Raw genomic sequence first — 25,890 nt, forward strand, 5'->3', positions numbered from 1 at the left:
GAAGTGCAGACTAAGTGGGTGTTAAATGCATCGGCCGAGAAGGCCAAACTAGTAAAAGGCTGCTCTGATATCTCAGGCAGGGCCTTCCTGATTCTAAACATCAAATTCTTGCCGCTGGGCTACACCTCAGGAGCCAGGTCACAGCTCAGTGTGGGAAGCTCGGTGGAGCGATCAGCTCTGTCACCAAACTTCGACAAATCACAACCTTTGCTAGGCAGCTCTGCCAGTTCATCCGCAGCATGAAGTTAAGACTGTTCGAACGTGGGGCGTTCCCAGTGCCAGGTGAAACAGTGTGTCCAGGGGCATATACGGTGCTGTCCATACCAACACATGACACAATGTGGCTTCTCTAACTGCAGTGTTGGGAATTCAGACTCCAGGAGTCAAGGTCACTGTTCTGATCAAAAGATGAACACACTACCAGTAGTCATTGTACTTTTCCTTTTCTGACTCCCTGTGAATGATGTGATCATGCTCGGCCTGTTTTCAAGAGCATTTTCATCACCCTGACTAAGTGTCAGGCAGGTACTGTCTCTATTTATATGGTTTCAGAGCAGCTAAGTGAGCAGAGTGAACTCCGGTCATAAAGTAATATTTGAAGGGTTATATGACTTGTCAAATGTGCTGAAGCTAGTACCGGTTGCAGTTGCAGAGTTCCTATTCCCCAGAGTTCATGCCCACCCCACTTTTAAAGCAAAAGGCAAAAAAACCTGACGTTCCCAGCATTCTCCAGGTACAACAGTCTCAGTATCCCTGGACTGCAATTCCAGGAATGGCCAGCAGACGGAACCATGCACCGGGTTTCTAGAGCTCACTGCCCGAAGCCATATTGAATGAGCCAATGTCTGCGGTGCGGACTCTGAGATCTAAATGTCTCCTTGGCAGGAAATCCGCGAGGAGCAGGACGGGGTTGTGCAAACAGCCTTACAATGTCCGCTTGTGTGTGAGCACATGGCTTCTCCCGTGTCGCCCACAGTGCTCTGTTTTGGGGAAGGATAATGGGCCTCTGTGGACCCCCTCCGCCTTGTCATGCAAAGGGAGTGACCTGTATTTGTCATAAACGGGCTCTTGTATGATTAATAGCCCTGTGAATGAGCCCAGTGCAGCCGTTCAGCGCCCGCCTTCCCCAGGCGGTGGTCTGTACCAGCTTTCCTTTCTCTGCTAAAGCAGCTGCTTCAGCTTTTCTTACTGAAAGGAAAATGACTTGCTCGCACTGCGGCTGCTGCAGCTCTACGGATGCAAGGCAGGGGGCGCACACGGCTGGTGTTTGCTTTTGGGATGAGCAGGGGTCTAAAGGCAACCCTAGATCTTTTACCAACATTCTCTTATGTGTGTCAAAACTGAAAGGGAATAATTTGCCTTTTATGGACAAGGGAAACCCAAGAATCTAGAATAAAATGACGAATGACGCCCCAAGATCTCCAACGCTCACAGTGTTTCCTTCCCCACTCCCCCCCCCCCAACCCCCCGGAACTCACCATGTAGCCGAGGCCGCCCTTGAATCCGGAGAGTTCCACCTACCTCTTGCCTCCCAGGTGCTGGGATTCAATTAAACACACCCACCACCACTACCCAGTGTGATTCTCCTTTTTAAAGGGAGATCACAGGTCCAAATGCCTTCTTCACACTACTTGGCCATTTATACGTTAAAATTCTCCATTTTAACATAAATGAGAGATTCTGTTCCTGGGATCAGGTGTGTTTAGTGCGTATGTCCTGGAAACATGTCTCTGTGCATATGTACAGTTTTAGTGGAAGGCTGATTTTCAAAAATAACCTCTTGGGTTCCCAAAACAAAAGGTTCAAGCACTCCAAAATGTCTCAACAATCTGGGGGAATGCTTATTTTCCACTCCCGCCCCATTTTGTTTTTCGAGACAGGGTTTCTCTGTATAGCCTGGCTGTCCTGGAACTCCCTCTGTAGACAAGGCTAGCCTCTAACTCAGATCCACCTGCCTCTCTGCCTCCCAGAGTGCTGGGATTACAGGCCTAGCTTTTCCCAACCCTTCTTAACAATGACTACTGGGTCTGTTTGGACTATCATTGCCTTTATTTTCAGTGGCTCCTTAGCTAGTGGTTCTGATCCATTTCAGAGTACAGCAGTAAAGAGCACTTATCTGTATGGACCCCTGCGTGATGCAAGGATGTAGGCAGGTTGTTGTTGGAATGAAAAATGCACTGAGTAAGAAACAGCCCCTTAAAAATGCACAGCGAGAAAGATTGCTAATTCTGCCTGGGGCTGGGGCTTGGGCGTGTGGTTTTTGAGGGCACTTTGAGATTTGGCTGCCAAGTTAGACCTTCATGGGGGCACGAGGGGGACAGGGTGTCCTGGGCAAAGGAAGAACAGGTAAAAAAAGAAGCTGGAAGGGGGGCAGAATTCTGTGCTAAGCCCCCATGAGCTTCTCCAGATCTGAAATTCAGAAGGGAGCTTTGAGCCACGTGTATGGGCGTTCAGGACACCAGAAAATCTTGGGGCATTTGTGCTGAAATAGCCATGGTTGAGCCCCAGGGTGATTTCTGATCCTGCTTGCCTCCTGGAGTTTCACTTGGGAAGTCATCCCAGATGCCAGACTACACTGCAGGCTCTGCCTCCCACCGTCTTTCCTTCCCTAGGCGTGGGTCGCTGTCTGCACAAGCTTGCTTAGGGCTCAAGGCAAGCAGTTCACCTTAAGAATTTAGTTAGACTTGTGGGGAAGAGTGACTTCACATCAAGGCAATTACTCCTTTTGGGGACTCAGGATTCTCAAGTGAGATTTTGCTACTTTAGGCATTCTATGTTCTTGACATTCAATGGAGCTCGAATGCTTCTGGAATTTTGGGGTATGCAGTGCCTTTTGATGAAGTTTTTGATACTTATGTAAGGCCTGGGGTCTCAGGCACTCTCCCCTATGGTACTACCTTTCCCTGCACCTTGACTGCTTAGATCATATTTTCTCCCCGACCCTCGACCTAAAGCTAGAAACTTCAAGAACAGATGGGGCTGGGGGTGGGGCACAGCTCAGTTAATGAAGTGTGAGGACCAGAGTTTAATCCTCACATCCCCTTGGAAGAAACTAGATGTGGTGGCTGTGAGGGAGGCAGGTGGATTGTGGGGCAGGCTGGCCAGCCAACCCTAGCTACTCCGCAAATTCCAGGTCAGTTAGAGGCCCTGTCTCATGTAACATGGTGGACAGATCCTAAGGAAAGTCACACTGAGCTACACACACACACACACACACACACACACACACACACACACACACACACACACCATCTGCCATTGGATTGAAACCGGAAGTAGTAGGGGTTTAATTTATCAGCCTTCATTTTGCATATAACATGACATCTTCCATGATGTGCGCAGAAACTGGTGAGTGGTCTGAGAAACCTGCCAGTAGCTCATGGGAAAGGCTAGGGAAATGGTTCTGTGGTTGTGGCTGGTAAGAAAGCATTGTGCTGAGGAAGACGGGGATCCAGGGCAAGAAGTGGAATGGAGGGTGAGCCTAGAGAATGTGCTAGAAAACGGGGTAGGTTATAGAGAGCTTCTGGCTGATGTGATCGGGTGGAGGCTGGTGCCTTAAATACAAAACTCGAGTTGTCAGGGAACATAGAGCATGAGTGTATTATTGCCAAGCCAAGTTGCTAGGCCTGCGGGAAGTCCGCCCAGATGTTTGGGCCTGTGGCTGAAGGTCAGAGTTGAGATGACATTGGCATATGGATGGAAAATTAAGTCAGAAAGATCTCAGCAGGGTAGGTGAGGAAGTGTGAAGAAAGAGGGTGTAAAGACGTGGGTCCTGCAAGAGGACACATCCTAGAGATGAAGGAGAGAAGAGACAGATATTGCAGCATCTTTTGAGGAGGAGAGTGTGGCCAATGGTACACAGGGCACACCCGCCTCTGTATAGCCCCTGTCTCCCAGGAGGAGGGTGCCATCTGTGCTTTGCTGGGAAAGAACCTTGGAAATCAGTGTATTGCTCTAGAGGAGCTGGTGGTCTGTGTCAGCTCATGAGTGTTGGAGCAGCCTGGATTGCAGGTAACTTCTAGGTGGTCCTTTCATTTTCCAGACCAAAGTTGAAGCCATCGGAGACAGTGGGAACAACATTCCTAAGACAGCTGAGTAAGTTGAAGGCTTCTCTGAGCCTAGTGCTCTGGCTTCTGGGGCTCCTTGCCCCACCCACGAGATTCAGCTCCTCTGACCTGGGTGGGCTGACGCTCTCAGCTTTCTGAGGTAAGAAGCAAACACTTCAAACTGCTTCCCCATAGCCCCCTTCTGGATTCCATGGGAAGACTGAACAAATTCACTAACACGTTCTGAACAGCAGGCTGGTCCAGAGCTCAGCTTGATGGCTGCCACAGTCGCTAGAATCTGAAATGCAGGGAGGGGCACCTTGACTCTTACTCCCTAAAATGAATCTAATTTTGCCCTCATTTCTTGGACAATCTTTGCTGCTGTAATATTGGTATTTATGAGAGAATTAGCTGTGATGAGGTAAAAGTCTATTTTAGAAAGCTGAACTCAGATATTGAAGAGGCTATTTTAGCATGCACTTAATTGCTCAGTTCCATTATGGTCTCTTGGGGTGTGTGTGTGTGTGTGTGTGTGTGTGTGCGCGCGCGCGCGTGCGTGCGTGTGTGTGTGTGCGTGTGTGTGTGTGTATGTGTGTGTGTGTGGTGAATTCCTGTAGGTTAGCTTATAACTGGACTCTAGCAGCTTGGATTCCCCAGAGGATGCCAAATCCTTCTGAGGAACACCTTAGTATTAATGATCACGAGACTATTGAAGACATTTTCTCATTTGAGCAACATTACTTGTAGCGTTAAAACATTTTGAAAACACATTTAAGCCATTAACTCATTTTTATGATCACGTGGAAGTACCTAATAGACTCAGTTCTACTTTATTCCTCCTTCATTCTGGAATGGAATTGTCTGTTAGCTTCTTGGCAGCTTATTCCGCAGCGGAACTGAAAACCCTATGACTTAATCCCAAAATGCCAGATTGGTGAAGACTCACCACCCAGCCCAGCTAGTTTACGCTACAAATCTTCCTGGCAAATTCAGTCTCCTAAAGTTAATGAGTTGAAATACTTCATTCTATTGATGTAATCACACACACACACACACACACACACACACACACACACACACACACACAGAGGCATACACCCACACACATGCACACAGGCACACATAGGCGCGCGCGCGCACACACACACACACACACACAGTGCAGCGAGTTACGATTTAAGGAATGTAACGTCCCTTTCATTGAGAAATATTTGTAGGGTGTGTGTGCGTGTGTGTGCGCGCGCATGTGTGCATGTGTGTTACATGTGAAGACAAGAAGACAACCTCAGGAGCTATGTTTTTATGAGACAGAGTCTCTAATTGGCCTGTAGCTCACCAAGTAGGCTAGGCTGGTTGGCCAGCACTGGCATTACAAATGGCATGCCACTATGCCCAGGTTTTTCTACATGGGTTCTGGGTAATCTTGAGTCTTCTTGCTTGCAAGGTGTCTTAGTCAGTGTTCTGTTGCTGTGAAGAGACATCAGTTTCAGAGTTTTAGTCCATTAGCATCGTGGCAAGGAGCATGGTGGTACGCAGGTAGACACGATGCTGGAGAGCTAACTGAGAGCTCTACACCTGCATCTACAGGCAGCAGGAAGAGAGGACCACTGGGCCTGACTTAGGCTTTTGAAACTTTAAAGCCCACCCTTAGTGTCTCATTTCCTCCAGCAAAGCCGTATCTACTCCAACAAGGCCACACCTCCTAATCCTCAAGTAATGCCACTCTCTGATGATGAAACAATCAAATACATAAACGTATGGGGGCCATTCTTATTCAAACTACTGCCCTTTACCCACAGGCTATTCCCCCAACCTAAGAAGCCTGTTTTGCTGTCGTTGTTTTTACAGCCACCTATTTTGTATCCTATGTGGTCTAGGTTGGAGTGAATGGAAGCTGGTAGTCTATTTTGCTTACAATTCTAAACAGCAAGGTGTTGCACAGGAAACGCCCAGGATAAGGGTGGCTCTACTGTTACCGTTTTTATTAAGCATCAGACTTATCAAGGTGAGACCCTTTCCTCTGGGGGCAGCTCCTGGGATGCCAGCAGAGAGTTCATTAGAGGAGCCAAGGTGTCTGGGCCTTGTAGCATGGTCCCCATTGCCCCGTCACAACTCTGTGTCTTGCTCGTCACCTTGGCAAGCACGTCGTCCCCTACTTCTTCCCTAAAACTGCATCTTGTCCTTGATGCATTCCTCCAGCCAAAACTTGGCCACTTTTCTCCAGTCTACTGAGGGTGAGTCATCACTGAAAGGAACTTTGATTTCTCTAACCGAAGAAGGCCCCACAATGGAGTGACCTGAAACAAGCTACCAATGGGCAAATTGTTGGGAGATGAGACACACACATTTCATTAATGGGAAGGTGAACCCCTCAGGCCAAGTATGGCACCCCAAAGAGGGTCAGGTGGTTAAGGCTTAACTACCTTCTTTTTAGGAGAGAGGAAAGTGGGAGCTGCCGTGTGCTTTGGTGGAACACAGTGATTTTCAGGAGAAGACAAATAGTCCAAAGAATAGACAAACGGTGGGGCAGCATGCCTGGCTGGGGAGTGGCCTGTCAGTTCTTGTCTTCCTTCCTGCAAGTTAATCTTGTGAAGAACATGGCCTGTAGCAGAGAAGAGAACCTCAGAAAGGTCCCTTTCAGTGTGTCAGGAGGGAGATAGGGAGAGGAACTGTTAGTGGGGTCAGAGAGACCTTGGTCGTCCGGTTCAGAGTACACAGCAGGCCAGAGCATCTACATTCAGATGATGCCTTGTAGACTCCCTCACCCCCACCCCGCCCCGCCCCGCCGCCAACAAAGTGAGATGCCAGTGTTACCAGCAAGTCAGACTTAAGGCAAAGCAAAGTGATGAGGAAGCAGTGTAACAAAGTCACTGTCCTGCATGGGAGGCCAGGACTCAATTGTAGCTTTGCCTCAGCCCTGGGCAAGTCACTCTGTTCGTGAGCAGTTCCAGGATGCCAACGTTTTATAAGCCAGTGGAACTTCAAGATAAACTCTTGGAAGCGAAGACACAACAGTCAGTCGCTTTCAGTATGTGAAATATGTCAAAACAGAAATATAGACATGTGTGGTTAGCATTAGGTCTCTGGAAGACTCCTGAGGTCGCCTTTGCTTTTCTCACTTACTTTAGGTGACCTGGTGCTTGGGAACCCCTAGACAAAGGGCTGACTGTCTGCCAGGCCCCGTTCTAAGTGCTAGGAATGCAATGAGGTGTTATAAGAGCAGCTCCGCCCCAGAACACCTCACGTTCAGAAAGACCTGTGAGGAAAGCCTGTGATTATGGTCCCAAGCCATGTCACATGCTGCACACAGCTTGGTAAAGGGAACAGAAAGAAGCCACTTGCTCAATGGCATAGGGTTTATTTGGGTTGCAACGAGGGGGTTGCATATCGGGATGACTTGGGGTTTCTTTCCAAGAATGCAGCCTCTCACACCCGTTCTTGTTCTTTTCCTTCATACCCCGTGCAGTGCAATTCCTATTGCTCATATAGGCATGGGTGTAGGAGTAGCCACAGGGACGTGATCCGCCTACCAGGGTCCACACTCCTAAAGAAACTGCCTCTCTGGGAAGCTGTCGGCTTCAATGGCTCCTAAGTTGGGGAAAGGGGTAGTGTGAATTGGGATTGGAATGTTTTCCACTTCATGTACATGGCTGTGAAAGTTAAACATGACAAGCCATGCAATGCTGTCGCCACCTGCAGGTGATTGTGAAAAGAAGGGACAGAGGAAGTGAGCAGGGGCTAGGATTTCTGTGTCTAGGGCGAGCATTTGGGGGCCTGTTGCCCTGAAAACAATGAATATCCATGGGAACTTAGGGCTGCTTATTTGTGTTCAGACAGATTGTGCCAAAGCAGTGTGGAGATGAATGGGGGGATAGGGGAGAATAGATTGAGCTTGGAACGGTCGGGCTGGGTGCTCTTTGCAGGACACAGGTAAGCTCTACTGAGAGTCTTCAGTGATCACACTCTGTGGGCAGGTAGATTAGTGTGTGTGGACACCTCCTAATGTCCTTGTCGGGGGAGAACTGGGCCTGCTCAGTCAGCAGGCGTGGCAGAGACACTTCTAACAGAGAGTACAAACCCTTGAGTGACATAAGCACATCGTACCTTACAATGTTATGTCCTTACTTTTGTGACAGTGAACAAAGTGTGAGATTGTGATACATGATATGTGGTCCCCTGACTCTAATCCCCTGTGTCCATGGGCAGAAGCCTCTAAATTGAAATATTGAAAAGAAGCTCCCAGCACTCACGCCCAGGGCCTTCAGGAACAATCTGAGGGTGCACTGAGACTCCAGGCTCCATCTGGAAAGCCGGAGAATGTAGCATTCACTGTCACCAATGCCATCGTATTCTACTGTGCAAAATAAGCCCCGTAATGCAGGTCTCCAAAGCTTTACAAGCTCGTGTTGAAGATGAATGTGACCAGATGCATCCTTAGCAGAAATGTGGTGTCATATGAATACATGCCATTTATATGAATGTGTGTCTTCATGATTTACTCAGGGTTTATGAACTATGTCACAGAAAAAAACGAAAGTTGCATCAATCATACCTTTCGATTCCCCAAATATGGAGCTGCAGATGATGTGAGTCTCTGATTCTTAAAGTCTTTGCACTGAAAGAGTAAATACTCTAGATTCAGGAAGATTGTGTGGGTCATCTAGAGTGCTAACAAACACCACCCTTTCGCCATCCTGACTGATTCCTATCTTAGGCCTAAAAAAAAAAAAATAAAATTTAAAAAAAAATTTAAAAAAAGGAACAAACAAACAAAAATAAAAGAAAAAAACAAAAACTGTTACAAAACAAATATAGTTAAACCCGCCATTTTGTTTTCTCTCTCTGACCTGATTGCTCTGAGTTCCTGAAGATTGATAGAAAGCGGTGTGGTATAGAATTCACTTCCCACACAATCATAACCTTAAGAGAACGTCTTCTAGATGGTCTTATAAAATACTCATCTCCTGAAAATTGAGCACAGAGATTTTGCTGTACACAGTTCAAAGGTCACTATTCACACTTTCCCACAACCTATTATGTGTAGTTTGTGGAAGACAACGCGTTTCCTTGCATTCTTACTTTTCTGTGACTGTGGTAAAATATTATAACCAAAAGCAAGTTATGGATTTACATTTGCAGAGGAATAAAAGTCCGTTGTGGCAAGGAGGTATGGCAGTGGGAGCTGCAAGCTAGGGGATTGTGTCCTCAGCTGCAAACATGAAGGCAAGGAGAGCTGACTGCAACTAGAGTGATGCTATGAACTCTCAGAGCCCAACCCAGTAACATACTTCCTCCAGCCAGCTCGTGTACCTCCCTAAACAGTGCCACTGATAGGGGACCAAGCATTCCAACTCATGGGCCTGTGGGGGCCATTTTCTCCTTTTAACTGCTGACTTCATCCCTTACACTATGGGCACAGCTTCTTTAAACAAGCCCTGATGGCTTGCATTTGGTTTTATATTCTGGGAAGACAGCTAATTCTGGCATTTAAACGTTTTCTTCTAAAGCAAAGCGAATTGCATTGTGTGTGTGTGTGTGTGTGTGTGTGTGTGTGTGTGTGTTAGTTTTCTCCTTTTTTGAAACTGAAAATGTTAGCAGTGAATAATTTCTTTGCAAAGCTGTGGATTTTCTACTGAATGATAATAGAGCCAGTTTTATAAATGTCAGTTGAACTGAGAGCCAAGAAAGTGAATATATATATAATCATTTGTATATCCACAATTGCCAGACCTTAAAAATGATGCTTCCATGTCAAGACCATGCAGGCTTTCTTTATAGATACTGGCATGGCCAGAGAAATACCATTTGTTTTGACTATTTGGAAGGTTTTTGGCCACCCTTTATATCTTTTATTTCCTAACTCCTTTCATTTCCTACCCCTTCAACCTATGTTCTCCAGGCCGCTCTGTAGGGAGGTAACTTCCTTCTTGAGTGATGCAGACTCGTCCAGGTGTTGCCCCATTTGGTTCATTGCTTCTCCAAGTTACTGAAGAATATAAGCTTCCTCTACATGCCACTGAGCAGGGATGATGTAGAGGAAACATCCTTGGCATCTAACAGAAGCTGAAGCCTCTCCAGAGAAAAGTGACATGTGGCTGTAACAATAACAAACATAATACATTCTATATATAATGACTATAGATTTTCTCATGCCCCCAGTCAGGGAGCCCTGGAGAGTCTGGTGTGCTACTTTGTCTCCAATAGAGAAAGAGCTTGTACTTTGTATTCTAAGACTTTCAAAGTCAAGTGTGAGACTTTCAAGGTCATTTGCCAGTTATCCATTTTGAACCCCATTTTCTGCTGTCAACCAATGTAAACATAAACACATTGCAAGTTCTTACAAGTTGTCATAAGATTTGAACAAAATAAAGTATGGGAAAGCTTATAGACACACAGTCGGTACTCTATAAAATGCTGATGTTCTTCATAAATACCAGGTACATACTATTATTTCCACATACTGATGGATAACCAATTAGCATCATTGAGCACTTACTATGTGTCAGGATGTATTCATGTACTTTCAGCTAGATTAAACCCCTGGGTTGGTGCTAGGCTCTAAGTAGGCTGGGTACCACCTCTCATTGAGAGGTCCTATGCAAATGGATGCTCAACCCAGGCTCCACTAGTCTTGAAGGGCAGTTACGGTGGTGGTGGTCTGGTTTCCTATAACACCAAAGAGCAAGAACAAGCTGCTGTGCATTGTTCTCAGATGGCCTTTTTTAAGGGAAAAGATCATGGGGGCTCCGAGTACCTTCTGCATTGCTGTGTTCTCGGTGACATAAGCCCATGCAGCTGGGGAGGAATGACAAGCAGCTGGCAATCCTCGAAACGGGAGCCGCAAGTCATAGAAGGATGGCAGCCATGAAGTCACTAAGTAGGATGTGCAAGCCAGATTTCCCAGCTCTGCAGAGCATGCCCCTGGACTGCTACAGCAGGCAGCTCTGCACCCATCTGTCTGCTCTACCATGGGAGCCATGACTCAGTGTATCCTCAGATAGCCTCTTTGAAGCAGCTACCCTGAGCCAGAGGGGAATTTTCCTTGTCTTCACTCTCTGAGCCATGCTGTCTTTATTTGCCCACCATAATCTTTATATTTTTATTTTTTGAATCCTGAATCCTGAACGGGACTATTTTTACCTCCTGGCTCTTTGATTCTGTAAAAGCTCAGATGCAAAATGTCCTCTGTAGCTACTCACCTGATAGCCTCCACTTTGTGCCATGCTTGATGATCCCAGTCAGCTCTTTGTATTTTCATTGCTCCAACTTACTTATGTCGGTGTCTGTATCCTCAAGTAGGGTATGAAATGTTATTCTTCTGTTGAGTGACATAAAATATGTCTAATCTCACGTATTTCTCTATCTTAATTAAGCTGTCTCCCTAGCACTGTGGTGCACTGCGCATGAAGAAGCTGTTTGAACAGATCAGAGAGGCCTTGCCGTGAAGGATTTAGGTGGGGGGGGGGTGGAGTTTGGGATTCACCTTTAAAAGAACCATGTTGGCCTGAGGATGTAGCTCAAAATTTCAGTGATAGTATATTCATATATTCAAAGCCTTGGGTTGCATTCCGGATATGTGTATACTAAACAAAGAAATGGCTCTGTTTGGTGACCATCTCTGTGATGTGCCTGTGCACATGGTAGACTTTACCCTAACTGAGAACAGAAGCTCATGTATTAATGACTGTGGAGAAACGTAGTATACATCACATCTTTTCCCCCATGAAGAAGATGAAACGAAATATTTCTACAGGAACTTAGAGATCTTACATTAGATTTGGAAGATGTACTTCCAAGTTTCTATAGGAACAGAGTTAACCCCTAAAGTGTGTCATGCCCCTGAGTCATTGTTCCAGATGTTTCTGGCTTGAGATCCCACACATCTAGAATTCCAAATGTCCCAGGCAACTAAACATGGCTAATGTTGGAACTATATCCCAAAATATTTGCCATAATTGGCCAACCATCTCAAATAACCTTATGAAGAGTTTAACATTTGGTGCCATCTCCACATCTGTTTGTTTCAGGCTTTTATACATTTCAAAGACTCAGCATACTCCCCACATTCTGTTAGGACAGTCAGGTACGAAACAGACACTTAGAATGCGAATCTGAGATACCTTCTTAGCAGCAAAATAGAGAAGTTAATATTTAACTTCCATTAAGTTGTTAGGCACGAAAGCCAGCCTACTATTAAGTGAATCATCTTCCTATAAAAAGTGCCTGCAGCTCAGAACCAGAGTTGCTCATTAACAGGGCTTGAGAATTATCGCCTAGTGTAGAATGGACTGTACCGAGCATGAGCTTTAGAGTTTGCATGTGGCTTGCTCAGATACATTTCCACAGGAAGTGTGTGTACAGGCCGGGGATGAAAATCAGAATGGCAGAAAGGAAAGGTAAAAATACTTCTTCAGAAGAGAGAAATGCAACGTATTCCTCCACTGGTTTTCTCCTCTGGAGAGCAACATGCAGCCTACCAAACCCATCTTCGGGCAGGGGGTGCGGGAGAATCCTAAGTGTGTCTGAGGGCTCTTAGGATCATCATGACGCAGTGATAATGGCAGTGAAGGGCCATCATCATCTATAAAGCAGAGGTAGATGAAGACCTTCCAAAGAGCACCAGCCCTATCCTGATTTCAGTCCCATAAACATGCTGAGTGAATGAGATGTATGGGTGAGTGGCCTCCCAGAAAGCAATTGATGTCTGGGGCTGAGAGCTGTAGAAAGTTTGCTGTTTACTTTTTAAAAAATAATGCTTTCCATTCAAAACAAAAACAAGAAAATTCCCATTCTTTCTATTTTAGGTTGATGACTGTAGATCCTGTAGATGCGCTAATAGAGCTGCATTTTCTCTGCTGGTTTTACCTGCATTTGTACATATCTCAGGCTATTACTTATTTCTTTCAACATCTGTTTTTAGTTTTATTTATATTATTAGTTATGTGTATGAGTGTTTCACCTGCATGTATGTATGTATGTATACCATATGCATGCCTGGTGCTCATGGATGTTCAGAGAGGACATCAGAGTCCCTAGAATTGGAGTTACAGACAATTGTGAGTCATCATGTGGATGCTGGCATCAAAACATGTCCTCTGCAAGAGCAATGGGGGCTCTTAATCCCTTGAGCCAGTTCTCCAGCCCCGTGGGCTGCTGTTTCATTGAGATTGACTTTCTTGGTATCATCCTTTTCATTTAAAAAAATTGTATTTACTATTATTATGGTGTGTGTGTATGTGTGTGTGTGTGTGTGTGTGTGTGTGTGAGAGAGAGAGAGAGAGAGAGAGAGAGAGAGATTCATGTGCATGCACTGTCACTCATATGTAGAAGTCAGACAACACCTTAGCAGATGGAGTTGGTTCTTTCCTCCCACTGTGTAAGGTCTGGTAATTGAACTTGAGTTGTCAGGCAAGTGCCTTTGCCTTCCTGAGCCATCTCACCAGCCCAGGGCTTCACATCTTTGTATTTTATGTAGCAGTGTTTTATCATTGAAACGCCAAATGATGAAAACCTGTCACTGGCCTAGGAGTTTCAATTTGAAAAATCTTGCATCTCACGTACATCAAGAGAGTCCCTGGGACCCTAAGTCTGTTTCCTGCACTCTTTCTCACAAGCTTTGGGAAATTTATGCTGGGCATGGTGACTCATGCCCGGAGCTTCAGCACTTGGGAGACTAAGGTGGGAGGATCGTGAGTTCACAGGACAGTATGGACTACATAGAAAGACCCTAGAAGTCTGAGATACTTAGCAAGTCTGAGAGAGAGATGGCAGGAAGGGAGGAAGAGGAAGGAAGGTAGGGAAGAAAATTAGAGAGAGAGAGAGAGAGACACACACAGAGAGAGAGAGAGAGAGAGAGAGAGAGAGAGAGAGACAGAGACAGAGACAGTGAGACAGAGAGACAGAGAGAGAGAGAGACAGAGACAGAAACAGAGACAGAGAGGGAGAGAGAGAGAGAGAAGGGAAGAGAAGCCCTCGCCATTCCTGGCAAGTATTTTAATGACACCCTGTGTGTCATACCTGTCAAGTAACATGATTTGGTCTACACCAGCAGGAAACAAAGCAAAGCAGAGGTGTCATGTGTACATTTACACGGGCTTGTAAAAGGGAAAGGGGAATATTTTATAGGAAGAGCCAAAACTCTGCTTGCTGAGAGGTTGCTCACTTGTTACTTTTAGTGAATGAGATGCAGGACGCAAGAGTGTTCTTCGGAGGCCCATGGCACACACTTCCAGCACTGCTGTGCTTTGGAGAGATGCCCCTCAGAGACACTTAGCTCTCTGCAGCTCAGGGATGAGCTGTGAGGTGACAGTTCTGAAGGTTCATCTCCAGCAATGGAGCTGCTCTCCTCCTCAGGACGTGGAGGAGGAGGTGGAGCTGTGTGCATATGGGCCAGCTTTTCACATCCCTGACGGTGTTTGCTTCTGTGTTGTCTTCCCCAGGTTTGCTGGCATGGGAAACTTGCTCAAAGTCCTGACCCGGGAAATTGAGAATTATCCACACTTCTTCCTGGATTTTGAAAGTAAGTTCTAGCACTATAATGCAATAATGGAAACTTTCACTTGCTTTACGGCTTGTTCTTAGGGAAATTATAGAGACTTTGTATGAGAGTCAAACCAAATCCAAATAGTACCTTGCATTTCTTTATGGCATTGTTTCTAAGCCTTTTCCTCCACCTTTTTTAAGAATCATTTTTATAAATATTTTCTTTGATTTTATAAGGATTAGCTTTGGCAGGATACACATAAGTCTCTATCATAGATCTTCCCTAATATTTTGTATATAATACTGTTCCACATTCTAAGGAAAAATGGCAAGCACGTTAACTGACATGGTTTATCATTAAATATCCCTATGCATGAAAGAAAAAAGTGACCACTACCAGAAATCAGGCTGCATACGTCTCATCAGAACCATATATTTTATGTATTATTTGATAGTATAAAATTATTTCAGGATTATAACCATTTTGTCCAAAAGGTTATTGCCCTGGATTTTATTGTCAACTTGACACAACTTAGGGTTTATTAGGAAGAGGAAACCTCAATTTTAAGAATTACTCAACCAGATTAACCTGTGGCTGTGGCTGTGGCCGTGGCCATGGATGTGGCTGTGGCTGTGTGGTATTGTCTTGGTTGCTTACTGTGGGCAGCATCGTCCCTAGGCTGGTGACCCTGAACTGTATAAGAAAGCTAGCTGAGCATGAGCCAAGGAGATAGCCAGAAAGCAAACAAGTAGGGATGTTTCCTGAGAGTTTCAGTTTCAGTTTCTGCCCTTTTTCCTTCAGTGATGGGTTGTGACCTAGAAGCATAAGCCAAATAAACCTTTTTCTCCCTGAACTGCTTTTGGTCAGAGCATCAACAGAAAAGCTAAGTAGAACAGTTAGGTCTCCTTTACCAAAAACATTATAATTAAAAATTTCTGATGTAAAATGGACTAAAGGTCTTTATTAAATAAGCAGACACTCTGTTTTGCTAATTTTCTTGACTGAATCTATGCTGATTCACAGTAGGCTGGCATTCCCACTCTTTTCCCCTTTGTGCATGCCTGCCTGCATGCAGGTGTGTGGGTGAAATATGGGGGTGCACACATGCTACAATATGCATGTGGAAGTCAACTTTCAGGAATTTATTCTTAGTTTGCACTTTGTTTGGGCAATTCTCTCTTCTTAGCATTTCTGCCTCCAACCTGCATACTCGAAGCTCAGTAACCAGCAAGCTTCTGGGTGATTCTTCTGCCTCTGCCTCTCATTTCATCTTAGGAATGCTGGGGTTATAGACACCCACTACCCTATCCATTTAAGAAAAACAAAACACAACACAGACTCGATGTCCTCAGGCTTGCATGGCTAGTGCTTGTACCCACTGAGCCATCTCTCTGCTCCCTTTTTGCTTCAAATACAACCCATAATTGCCAGGACAGCTAGATAGATCTCTAATGTATTCATATCTACTTAACATTTTAACTTGTTTGAAACTTTAATTTGTCAACTATTTATCTCCATTAAAGAAAATGGCCAGAGTGTCTGCACATATAGATTGAATTATCTAGCAGTTTTGCTAATTAAATACTAGAAGACCTTTTTTGTACAATGAAAGCTCTACAGGTCTTGTGTTGTGTCTTTGATGTGTTTAAAACAGCTGCTCAAAAAGGAAAATGTCTTCAGAACTCATGACTTCTGATGGCTAAACTCTAATTATGTTCCCTGAAAGATACTTCACTTCTGATGTAACTCTGCTCCTCCCTGTTATCCCTTGGCTTGGTTTGGCTTAACACCATAGTCTCATTTCCACTTGGTTTCATAAGGATTTTAGCTCAAGAGATGAATTTATCTGTGATTCTTCTGAAATCTGTGTCTATATGTATGTATGTATGTACGTACATATGTGTGTACATATTATTGTTAAAGTAAGATACATCGATAATACCCTTATGTAAATTAGCTGCAATCCTAACACCTTATTTTGTTACTTTAACTTTAACCATCCCCTTCCGTTTTTATAACACGCATTGTGCGTTATTGTATTAAATGTATACAGTTGTTATGGATAATGTTAAAGACTCTATTTGTTCCCAGGAGCCTAGAATAACCCTGTGTCCACCCTCTCAGGGAAGCCCTCAATGCCATATGCATCTACTGTGACTCCACCTACCTGCTGGAATTTGGAGGCCCCCACTACTTATCTTTCTTTCTTTCTTTCTACACTGCCACCAATGTCAAGCCACTTGTCAGGGTTAGTCTTCCAAACCTTGAAAGAGTACAAATAAAACCTGCAAGGATTTAAAACAGTGGCTTCCAACTGATCCTCCTTGGAAAGCCCCTCCCTGCTGCACAGCAGGCAGGGTGGCCAAGAGCCGGCACAGTTCCTTTTCCCTGTTGTCATGGCACTCTGATCTGCTCAGCCCTGTTCTTCAGACACTGTTTTGCTATTTAAGGAAAGGTCCTGGGACTAAAATGACGTGTTTAGAAGGACTGAAATTTGATGTCCATGATATAAAAACTCTCTTTACAGATATTGTAATTTCTTCAAGACAAAGAAATGAATGCTGGATTTCTGTGTCTGGTGGCTTTTTGTTAGTGTAACTGTATACTTTGTTAGTATAGTATAACTGCAATCTATAAAGAAAATCTAAATTTAGAAAAATGTACAAAATTCTGCTTCTTTTTCCAAAGAGAAAATAAAACGAATCCCCTTTTACATTTTCCAGAAGCTTAGTTTTATGTTCCCTAAACTCTGAGCTGTGGTCACACAAGGAATGATAAGGGAGGTGACATGGATTCCTCTAGCTCTCCCTCTCTGCTTTCTTGGCCCCAAATGCTCCTCATAGCAGCTTTTTAAAAGCACCCTACCATCGTTCTGTTCCTGACAGGGAAAATCTTGTCTTATTCCTCTCCAAACTAAACACATCTCGTGAAAAAGCAAAACAAATAATTCAAAACAAACATTTTTCTCCTAAACACACACATACACACACACATGCACACACACACACACACACACACACACTGAGACAGGGATTCTCTGTGTAGCCGTAGCAGTCTTGGAACTTACTCTGTAGATCAGGCTAGCCCAGAACTCAGACATCAGCCTGCTTTTGCCTCCCAAGTGCTGGGACCAGCTGCTATTAAAGGTTGCACCACACCCACCACCCTTGGCTTAAATATCCTATTTCTTGAGGTTTTCAAGAAAGAACAGTTACTCATTATAGAAATGGAAAACGTGGACTTCAGGAAGGATTTCCCCTTGAGTCTGTAGGTTGCAGCTCCGCCAAGGCAGGGTATGCTGAGTATGATATGACATCCATGTCGGTCACACACCAGCGGGATTTGGAGCTAAAAGAGAGTAGCTTCATGGAGGAGTCACAGGCGAGCACAGAAACCAGATAGACATTTAGTTGAAGACAAACTAGGAGACTTTAGAAAGGCACAATAAGCCACCAGAGGACAGAAGGGATTGAAACTAGCATGTAGGCTTTGGAAATGGAGGGCCACAGAAGGAGTAGAACATGTATTGCAACAGGTGGCATTTTAATGAGTAGTTTTTCTGCAGGCACAGATGGGGTGAGGAGTTTTCCCACAGATGTAAATAGTGTGATTAAAGACACAGAGATTCGAAGAGGAAGGGTATATTTGAAGAACAGAAAGAAGTCCAAATTACACAGAGCCCAAAAGCCTGTTGGGAGAAAGAGGAGGACAGGAGACTTGAACCAACAGAGGCTTGCTTAGGCTGTGATGAGTGCAGGTGCCAAGCCGAGGGTGGAGGCCCATAGTTGAGGCTTACATCCAGACAGAAGAGCTGAAGTCTCTGTGGAAAGTGGGAGAAGAGATGAGAGCTGAACAGATGAGAACTTCAGGCACCACACTGAACAGGCTTTGAGGGGATGAAGGGTCCTGGGAAGATGCCACAGTAGAGAGATAAAAGGCTATCCTACTAAGTTGAGTCCTAGGGGCAGAGCCCCTATTTATTTTGTGACCCAGCACCTAGCCTTCTGCTGAGCAGGAGTTGGAGGGCCACATGAGTGTCAGGGGTAGACAATGGCCTTGTGAAAGATGGACAGAGCAGGTCAAATCTAAGCAGTGAGGAGAAGACAGAGAGTGCAAATGAGTCCAAATATAGACACACAGTGATCGAGGAAAAGACCAATGAAAATGGGAGATGCTCGCTCAGCAGTCAGGTGTCACCAGGCACCCTGGGAAAGAACATTTGTGATTCCTTGCTTTCTAACCAGAGGCCGGGTGGTGGAGAGTTAAGGAGTGAGGCGTAGAGAGAGGAAGGAAGGCTGAGTAGCCTGTAGTAACAGCTTAAATGAATTTAGCACGTCTGCTTTTAGTGTTGACTATTCCTTTTGAAGTCAGTGATGGGATATAATTGAACTGGGTCAAATAGATATAATTAAGCTGGGTCAAAACATACTACAAAATTAGCTACATGTGTCCTTGGGTTCCTCGGTGGCAAAGATCGGATTTAAATTCCTGTTGACCTTTGCAGCGAGTTCTATACTTTATGCTCATATTTTATCCACAGACCCTTAACACCCTTTTTCATTGCATCTTTCATCCTTTTGCTTTTTTTTTTTTCCTTCTCTCACTCTCAGCCTCCTCACTGTACCTCCGTTTCCTCCTTGACAGCCAGGAGGCAGGGCTGTGGTGGGGGAGACCAAGGAATGCCATTTCAGTGAGTGATAGTTTGAAGGACATTGTGCAAGAAGTATGGCTGAAGCCCTGTCTACTGCAGATTGCTCATTCAGAGCCTCCACAATGGCCCCCAAAGTGGACAGCAGGCATCCGCTGTGGCTGCAGGAGTTCCCACACTGGGGTGATTAGACGCATCTAATGAACTCCTTTTTATAAAGGTAGCTAAGCTTCACCCCCCAAAAATCTGACTCAGTGGTCTAGTCTATAAGGATCTGCTTACCCCATGGTTCTGGCTGCTTCTGATATTCAACCAGATTGGTAACCACCTTTAACTAATGCATCCCGTTACCCACCATGGTATGTGATGCCAGGGGAGCTACAGAAAGTGACCTTTTACGTTTTGAGTGATATTCTCCAACACAGTAGAAGTTCAAGTAGCTTACAGGGTTTCATGATTGTGGTACCACTTAGGCCATTACAAAATTGTGATCTTAGAACTCAAGAAATAGATGAAGGAATGTTGTGAGTTTGAGACAATTTGTGACTTTATATAGTAAGTTTAGGAACAGTCTAAGTTAACAATAAAACTCTGTCTTGAAGAATACACAACAACAACAACAACAACAACTAATCATCATCATCATAATCATCATTATAATAATGATAATAGGTATCAATTAATTGTATTAATCAAATTATTAATAATTATTATTATCTTAAACTATTCAAAAGCAACTCACCTGGAAGGAAGTTTTTGTCTACCGGTAAACAGTGTCATCTATCAAAGATTGCTCTGAGATGTGAGCAGGCATTTCTACAACAAAGATTAGCAACTATCCATGAAAAATCAATATTCATTATCATCAACTAGGAGAGAAATGCAAGGTGGACAACTACCATGAGCAAATACCCACTAGGGTGCGTGTCATCAAAATGGAGATGATAATAGTGCTAGTGAAATAATGAAGAAATTAAAACTCTCAGGCAAGTGGGGAAGGAAAATGATATATCTGTTTTGAGAGATATTCTGAAGTGTTCATAGGTTAAGTTTCAAGTTATCATATGATCAGACTCTTCTTGTATATTCCCAATAAAATGAAAACATACGCATAAAACATGTATTTGACTGCCATGTGTGACATTATTCATAATAGCTCAGAAGTAAAACCCAAATGCTCATGAACCAATAAAGAGGCAAGTAAAATATGGCATATACATTCCGTGGAATTTTATTAATCAATAAGAAATATAAATTACTGAAACATTCGGCATTATTGACAAACCTTGAAACCATTGAGCTAAGTGAAAGAAGCCATGACAAAGACCACATACAGACTCCACGTGTAAAGAGAGTTAGCATAGTCAGATCTGTACATAGAGACAGGGAGACCAGCTGTTCCAGTGGTGTTTCGTAGATGGTTGTTACCTGACTCGCTTGAGTCAGCTCCATTTCCCCCATGTTGCTTCCTATAAAAACTCTGGCTTGACTGTGGTTCAGAGGCCACATCTCTTGACTCCCATGATTCCATAGGCTCCTATGGATGGCCACTGCTTCAGACACTCACAGGACCCAGAGTGTGGGAGTATTTAAAACCTGAGCTCTTTGCTATGCCTCCAGCTAGGCCCAGTGCTCCATGGCCACGGCGTCTTCTTATGTTTTGTTTCCTGCTCTCAATTTTTCTCGTCAGCATTGGGTTCATGGTACCATGCTGACAAGTTGACACCAAATTTCAATTCTGTCATGAACTCCTAGAGCTTGTTGGCTTCTGGGCCAGTGTCTGTGCATGGTTTAAATGTGAATATTTCCATTATTTTCTTCCTACCTACATTTGTGGAAGCTTCCTTTTCTTGCCTCCTTCCCTCATTGCCTAGGGTAGTTGTGTTACTTTTCACTCCACACACAGCCCCAGCTCCTACAATAAAAATCTCAAAGGCTTGCCTCGTATACTATATGACTTGTTCTCTTTGTTAGAAAAAAAAGGTAATATTTTTATGATTTTTATTTGTTTTCATAATAATATGAGAATTCATTACAGAACTAGATTTCTACACAATAAAATTAATGTTCTTTTGTGTCATTGAATATATAGTTAGCACACAGTGAGGTTTCCTCTATTGTCTCAAAATGAAAACTAACAGGCTTTTTTACTAATAAAGATTGAAATTGATTCACAAATAAAGTTTTAATTATTTTTAATTCTTTGGTATTTTCTGTTCTACCATGAGTTCTATCATCAGATCAGATCTTCAGTTGTATAACACATTGCTGTTAACTGGCCAAATCATTGCACCCTGCATCTAGAACTTACTCATTTTGCTTAACTGAAGCTTCAGCTCTGCTAACTAGCCAGTTGCCCCTGACCCTGTGCCCCTGATGCTACTCCACATTGCATCTGTTACTTGATATTTTCCTGTACATCACATAGGTGAGATCACACAGTGTGCATCTTTTTGTAACTAGTTTACATCAATGAATATAACATCTTCAGGGTTCATCCTTATTTTGTGTATTGCAGGATACAAGAACACCAGTGTACTTGTATTTATGCTGCCTTTTCCATTCCCCCTTCATTTTAAATGGGAACAGAATGATTGCCTTATAGTTATTATGATCCAGCTCTCCAAGCAACCTTGAAGGGTATTCTGGGTACCAGGGGCTCTTAGTCATGCTGTAAATGACTGGAGATCTTGCAGTCTGCTCAGAGAGGCAGGCAGGAAGCTGCCATCTGTGATGTAGTGCTGTTTCAGGCATTATGTGACACCCTATCAGCCACTGAAGAATGTAGGTTTCTGCTGCTGTTGTGTAGCATCCTCTTCACTAGTGTTCACTCTCTGGAGATGAAGATTTATGGAAAACCATGTCTTAGATTGTTGTCTCTTCCTGTGTCTGCCATCTTGTTGAGCATAATTTCATTGGTTTTGGTGGACACTAATTGAGTGACCATATGCAAAGCATCCTCCCATTTTTAAGGAGACTGCAGCTATGAACATGAATACTTGCTGGGGGCAAAGAGACCTGAAAAGATAAAATGTGGCATATTACTACGAGAGTCCTAGAAGGACTTGAGCCCTTCTTGAAGGCGTCTTTTATTTCATTGGGAAATAAGATATGAGCAGAGCAGAGACAATAGTATGGGAATTGCATACCTCCCAAATAGAGATCAAATACTGTACTAGCCAGAAAAACAGATCCTAAATTAGTCTAAAGAAGTATTCCTTAGTAGAGAGTAGGGAGGGCGGGAAGCTGGAGAAATGGATCTGCAGTGATCTGCAGTGAAGAACACATACTCTGTTCACAGAGCCCTCACCCCATATTCTTCTTATGGAAGACCATGTTCAATTGCCCGCACCCACACTGGCTGGCTTACAACTTCCTATAATTCCCCTCCAGAGGAAACCAATGCCTCTGTCCCCCAAGGGCACCTGCACACAAGTGCACATACGCATGCAGACACACAGACACATATAGTTAATAATTAAAGATAAATTTCTTTAAAATGTGTTCTTATGAGACAAATTCATCTCTCAAAAGTTAATTCTGGGATAATAGTGGTGTGTAGGGAGTGATTATAAGAACTCTATAAAAATCACCCTCTCGATGGACTTATAAAAGCCTTTGGTCTATTCTAGACAACAATGGTTCGTATCAGGCTAGTCTCTCATCTAGGATCTCTTTAAGGACTCAGGTCCTCTTCCTGCCATAAGCGATCTCTTTTTCCACCTGGTGTCTGTCATTATTTCATCTGCTAAAGTGGCTCAGAGGAGGTTGGAGAATCGCCAAGAGGGAGAAATGTTTCTTTTTCTAATAAGATGATCACATGTCTTTTTCTAGTATGCTTACTTGACAAAGGACAGAAAAATAAAAACAGAATAAACCTGCAAAGCAGTTTACAGATCTCACACTAACACTCATTGACACAGATGCTCTACCAGGGGCTGGAGGGGTGGTTCGGGGGCTGAAGTCTTTGTTGTGCACGTGTGAGGACCCAGATTTGGACCATGCAAAGCTGGATATGCACGTCTATAACTCAGTGATTGTCCCCTCGAGGTGGGAAGGAGAGACACGGGAAGCCCTGCAAGCTCATGGGCCAGCCAGCCTGTGTACACAGGGGTGTGCAAGGGACCCTCCCTCAAACAAGTTGGAAATAAGGACTGACACCTGAGGTTATCCTCTGGCCCCTGGACATATGTGCCTATAACACACCGAGAGAGAGAGAGAGAGAGAGAGAGAGAGAGAGAGAGAGAGAGAGAGAGAGAGAGAGAGAGAGGATTTAAAATTCCATAATATTCTAGCACTCCAGCTTTCTATGACCTTTAACCTTCTCCAAATCCCCCCCTTACCTCCCTTCAGGTAGGAAACACATAAGGCTATTATTAACTTCCCTTTCTTGGCCCAAGATCTAATCTAGAGCTTAGAGAGGTTGGCTGGCTTGCCCTGAGGGCAGTATTCAATGAGTGTTAAGTTGGTATGGGATTTGATCTCAAAACTATACCCTTTAGCGTATCACCTCCACCTAGGGATCCCAGTGTGGCAAAGTAGACATGCCTTCACTCACTATCCTTTACCCACCCAGTCCCTGCTGTGATTGTTCCATGGAAAGATCTCTGGGCTCTGGTGTGTGATGACTAATGTCCTGTCCAAACAAATGTGTCAGCCTGGTCTCACTTACATTTTCCAATGGCCTTTTGCAATTTCATGCTGCTTCCGTAAACAGTATCTTGCTATAGATTATTACCACTTTACATCCCTCAGAGTTAACACCAGGCAATTATTTATGTCTATTAGTTTATTCGGAAGACAGGAAGGGTTGCGAGAATAAGGAAGTGGGTGGGAAGAGGGGCCGTGGGTTTAATTTATGGCTTAGGCGAATCCCTTCTGCGGTTCCTCGCTGCTGTGTTTACCGAGCAGTCACTGGGGCACCGAGACAGTCATACATCGTCATGATGAAATGCCAAGGCTGCCTTCAAGACCTAAGATGTCTCATAAATTGTATCTTCTCCTTAGATTATTCTAGGTTAACTCACTTCTCTGTCATACTGTCCTTCCAGGCCTAAGTAGGCTGTGGGGAAAAGGTGAGGCCTTGGCTGACTTATAGAGATTAAGCCTTTGATTTGACAGCCTCTTTGTAGTTTGAGGCCCGCTGTTGTTCCCTGTGGTAGCTTTACTGAAAATCTTTCTGACAAACAAAGGTAACTCCTTTCTTCCCCCATTAGCACGGAGGAATGCCAAGCATTCTGCTTGCTTTGAAAAAAAAAATCAGAGTCCTCCACAGGGATATCTTCTACCTAGCCTCTAGTGACACCCAAAGCATTGGCACTTAACAAGCACCATCACTGGTAATTACAAGCTGAAGGAGGAGAGGTCAGTGTATTCCCTGCCTGTGAGCAAAATTAACATCCTTCATCTTAACTGATAAGTGGTGTTTCATCTATTAAAAATTGTAGGCGCATGCAATTTAGTGAGTTCTTGACAACAAAAGTGGGTGTGTCAAGTCACAGTATGTATGATGTGTTGTCACACTTTCCACAGCATCGAGTCCAAAATGAGCCTTAAATCATCACCTGGATAATGACTAGGATACAGGTGCTCCAGACCTCCAAGGAGTATTGGTTTCTGAAATTGCCTGTGTAAATCACAAGGACTTTAACAGCCCCACCGTCAGACAGGATGCGCACTCACTGCATGTAGCCATTCTTCTCAATTCACTGAAGTAATGGAAGGTGCTTAGAAGTTCAGAATGTGAGTCTTCGAGGAAACATCACCAAAGAATTCATTGGCTACAATTGGAAATAAGGACCCATTGCCATCATGAGTGGTGGTGTGAATGTGTATATGTGCTTGTGTGTGTGTGTGGATGTGTATATTAATGTGTGTACATGTAAACATATGTGTACGGGTATACATGTGTATGTCTGTTATGAATGTGTATGTCAATGTGATAAATACATATGTGGTGTATCCCTTCATAAAAGTTCAAGCTTCTGTGTTAAAAATAGAAAAGCAAAGAGTTCAGAATTGTAGTTCACTTAGCAAATGCTCTCAAGGTTGCTGGAAGATTAAACACAGTAACCTTTTCCAACCACTAATTCTTTCAGGGTCCCTTACAACATGTCACTTCGTGACATCTGCAAACTCAATAAACTTTTAAAATCTGTCAACAGTTGAGTCTGAATATGGACGTGCCGGAAGAGTAGCCACGTCCTCTCATAGAGTTGTCCCAGAAAGCAAGGTAGAGGCAATCACAGGACCGGAAGGGGAGACATTGGCAGCTTTTCATTCTCTCAGATAGAACAAATGCCCAGTAGTGTGCCAGCCACCCTGAGGCTCAGAGCAGGGGGAGATTTAAACGCAAGTGCTGATGGAACAGAATCAATTTGGTCACAGGTGACTATGGATGTCTTAAATGCAGGCATGAGACAGTGTGTGAGCTATTTGTGGAGAGGAGACAGGACAGAATCTGGGGGGACCAGAACCTTTATTTATTACACTGCTTCTTAGGACCCACATTCCACCACTGAGTCACCAGTCTCCCTCATGCTTTTTGAGTATCTCCATTAGATGTGATAATAAGAGTGCTGAAGATAAGTGTGCAGACCCTATAACCAAAAGCTCAGAACTCAGAGACAAACAGAAAGCCATCCCGAGACCGCGCTGGGGGTGTAGCTCAGTCTGCACAGTGCTTGCCTAGTGTTCTTGGAGTCCTGCGTTCC

General features: G+C 44.1%; 1 protein-coding gene across 1 annotated transcript in view; it reads left to right on the forward strand.

Annotated features, from left to right (window-relative positions):
* Cyria (CYFIP related Rac1 interactor A) overlaps positions 1 to 25,890 on the forward strand; it is a 61,773-nt gene that overhangs the window by 16,994 nt on the left and 18,889 nt on the right. The window contains exon 2 of the mRNA XM_051143446.1: positions 14,486 to 14,565. Within this exon, the coding sequence (XP_050999403.1) occupies positions 14,496 to 14,565 (70 nt within the window). The 5' untranslated portion in view covers positions 14,486 to 14,495. The remainder of the gene's footprint in view (positions 1 to 14,485; positions 14,566 to 25,890) is intronic.

The sequence above is a fragment of the Acomys russatus genome, chromosome 1 (assembly GCF_903995435.1).
Source record: "Acomys russatus chromosome 1, mAcoRus1.1, whole genome shotgun sequence".
NCBI lineage: Eukaryota > Metazoa > Chordata > Mammalia > Rodentia > Muridae > Acomys > Acomys russatus.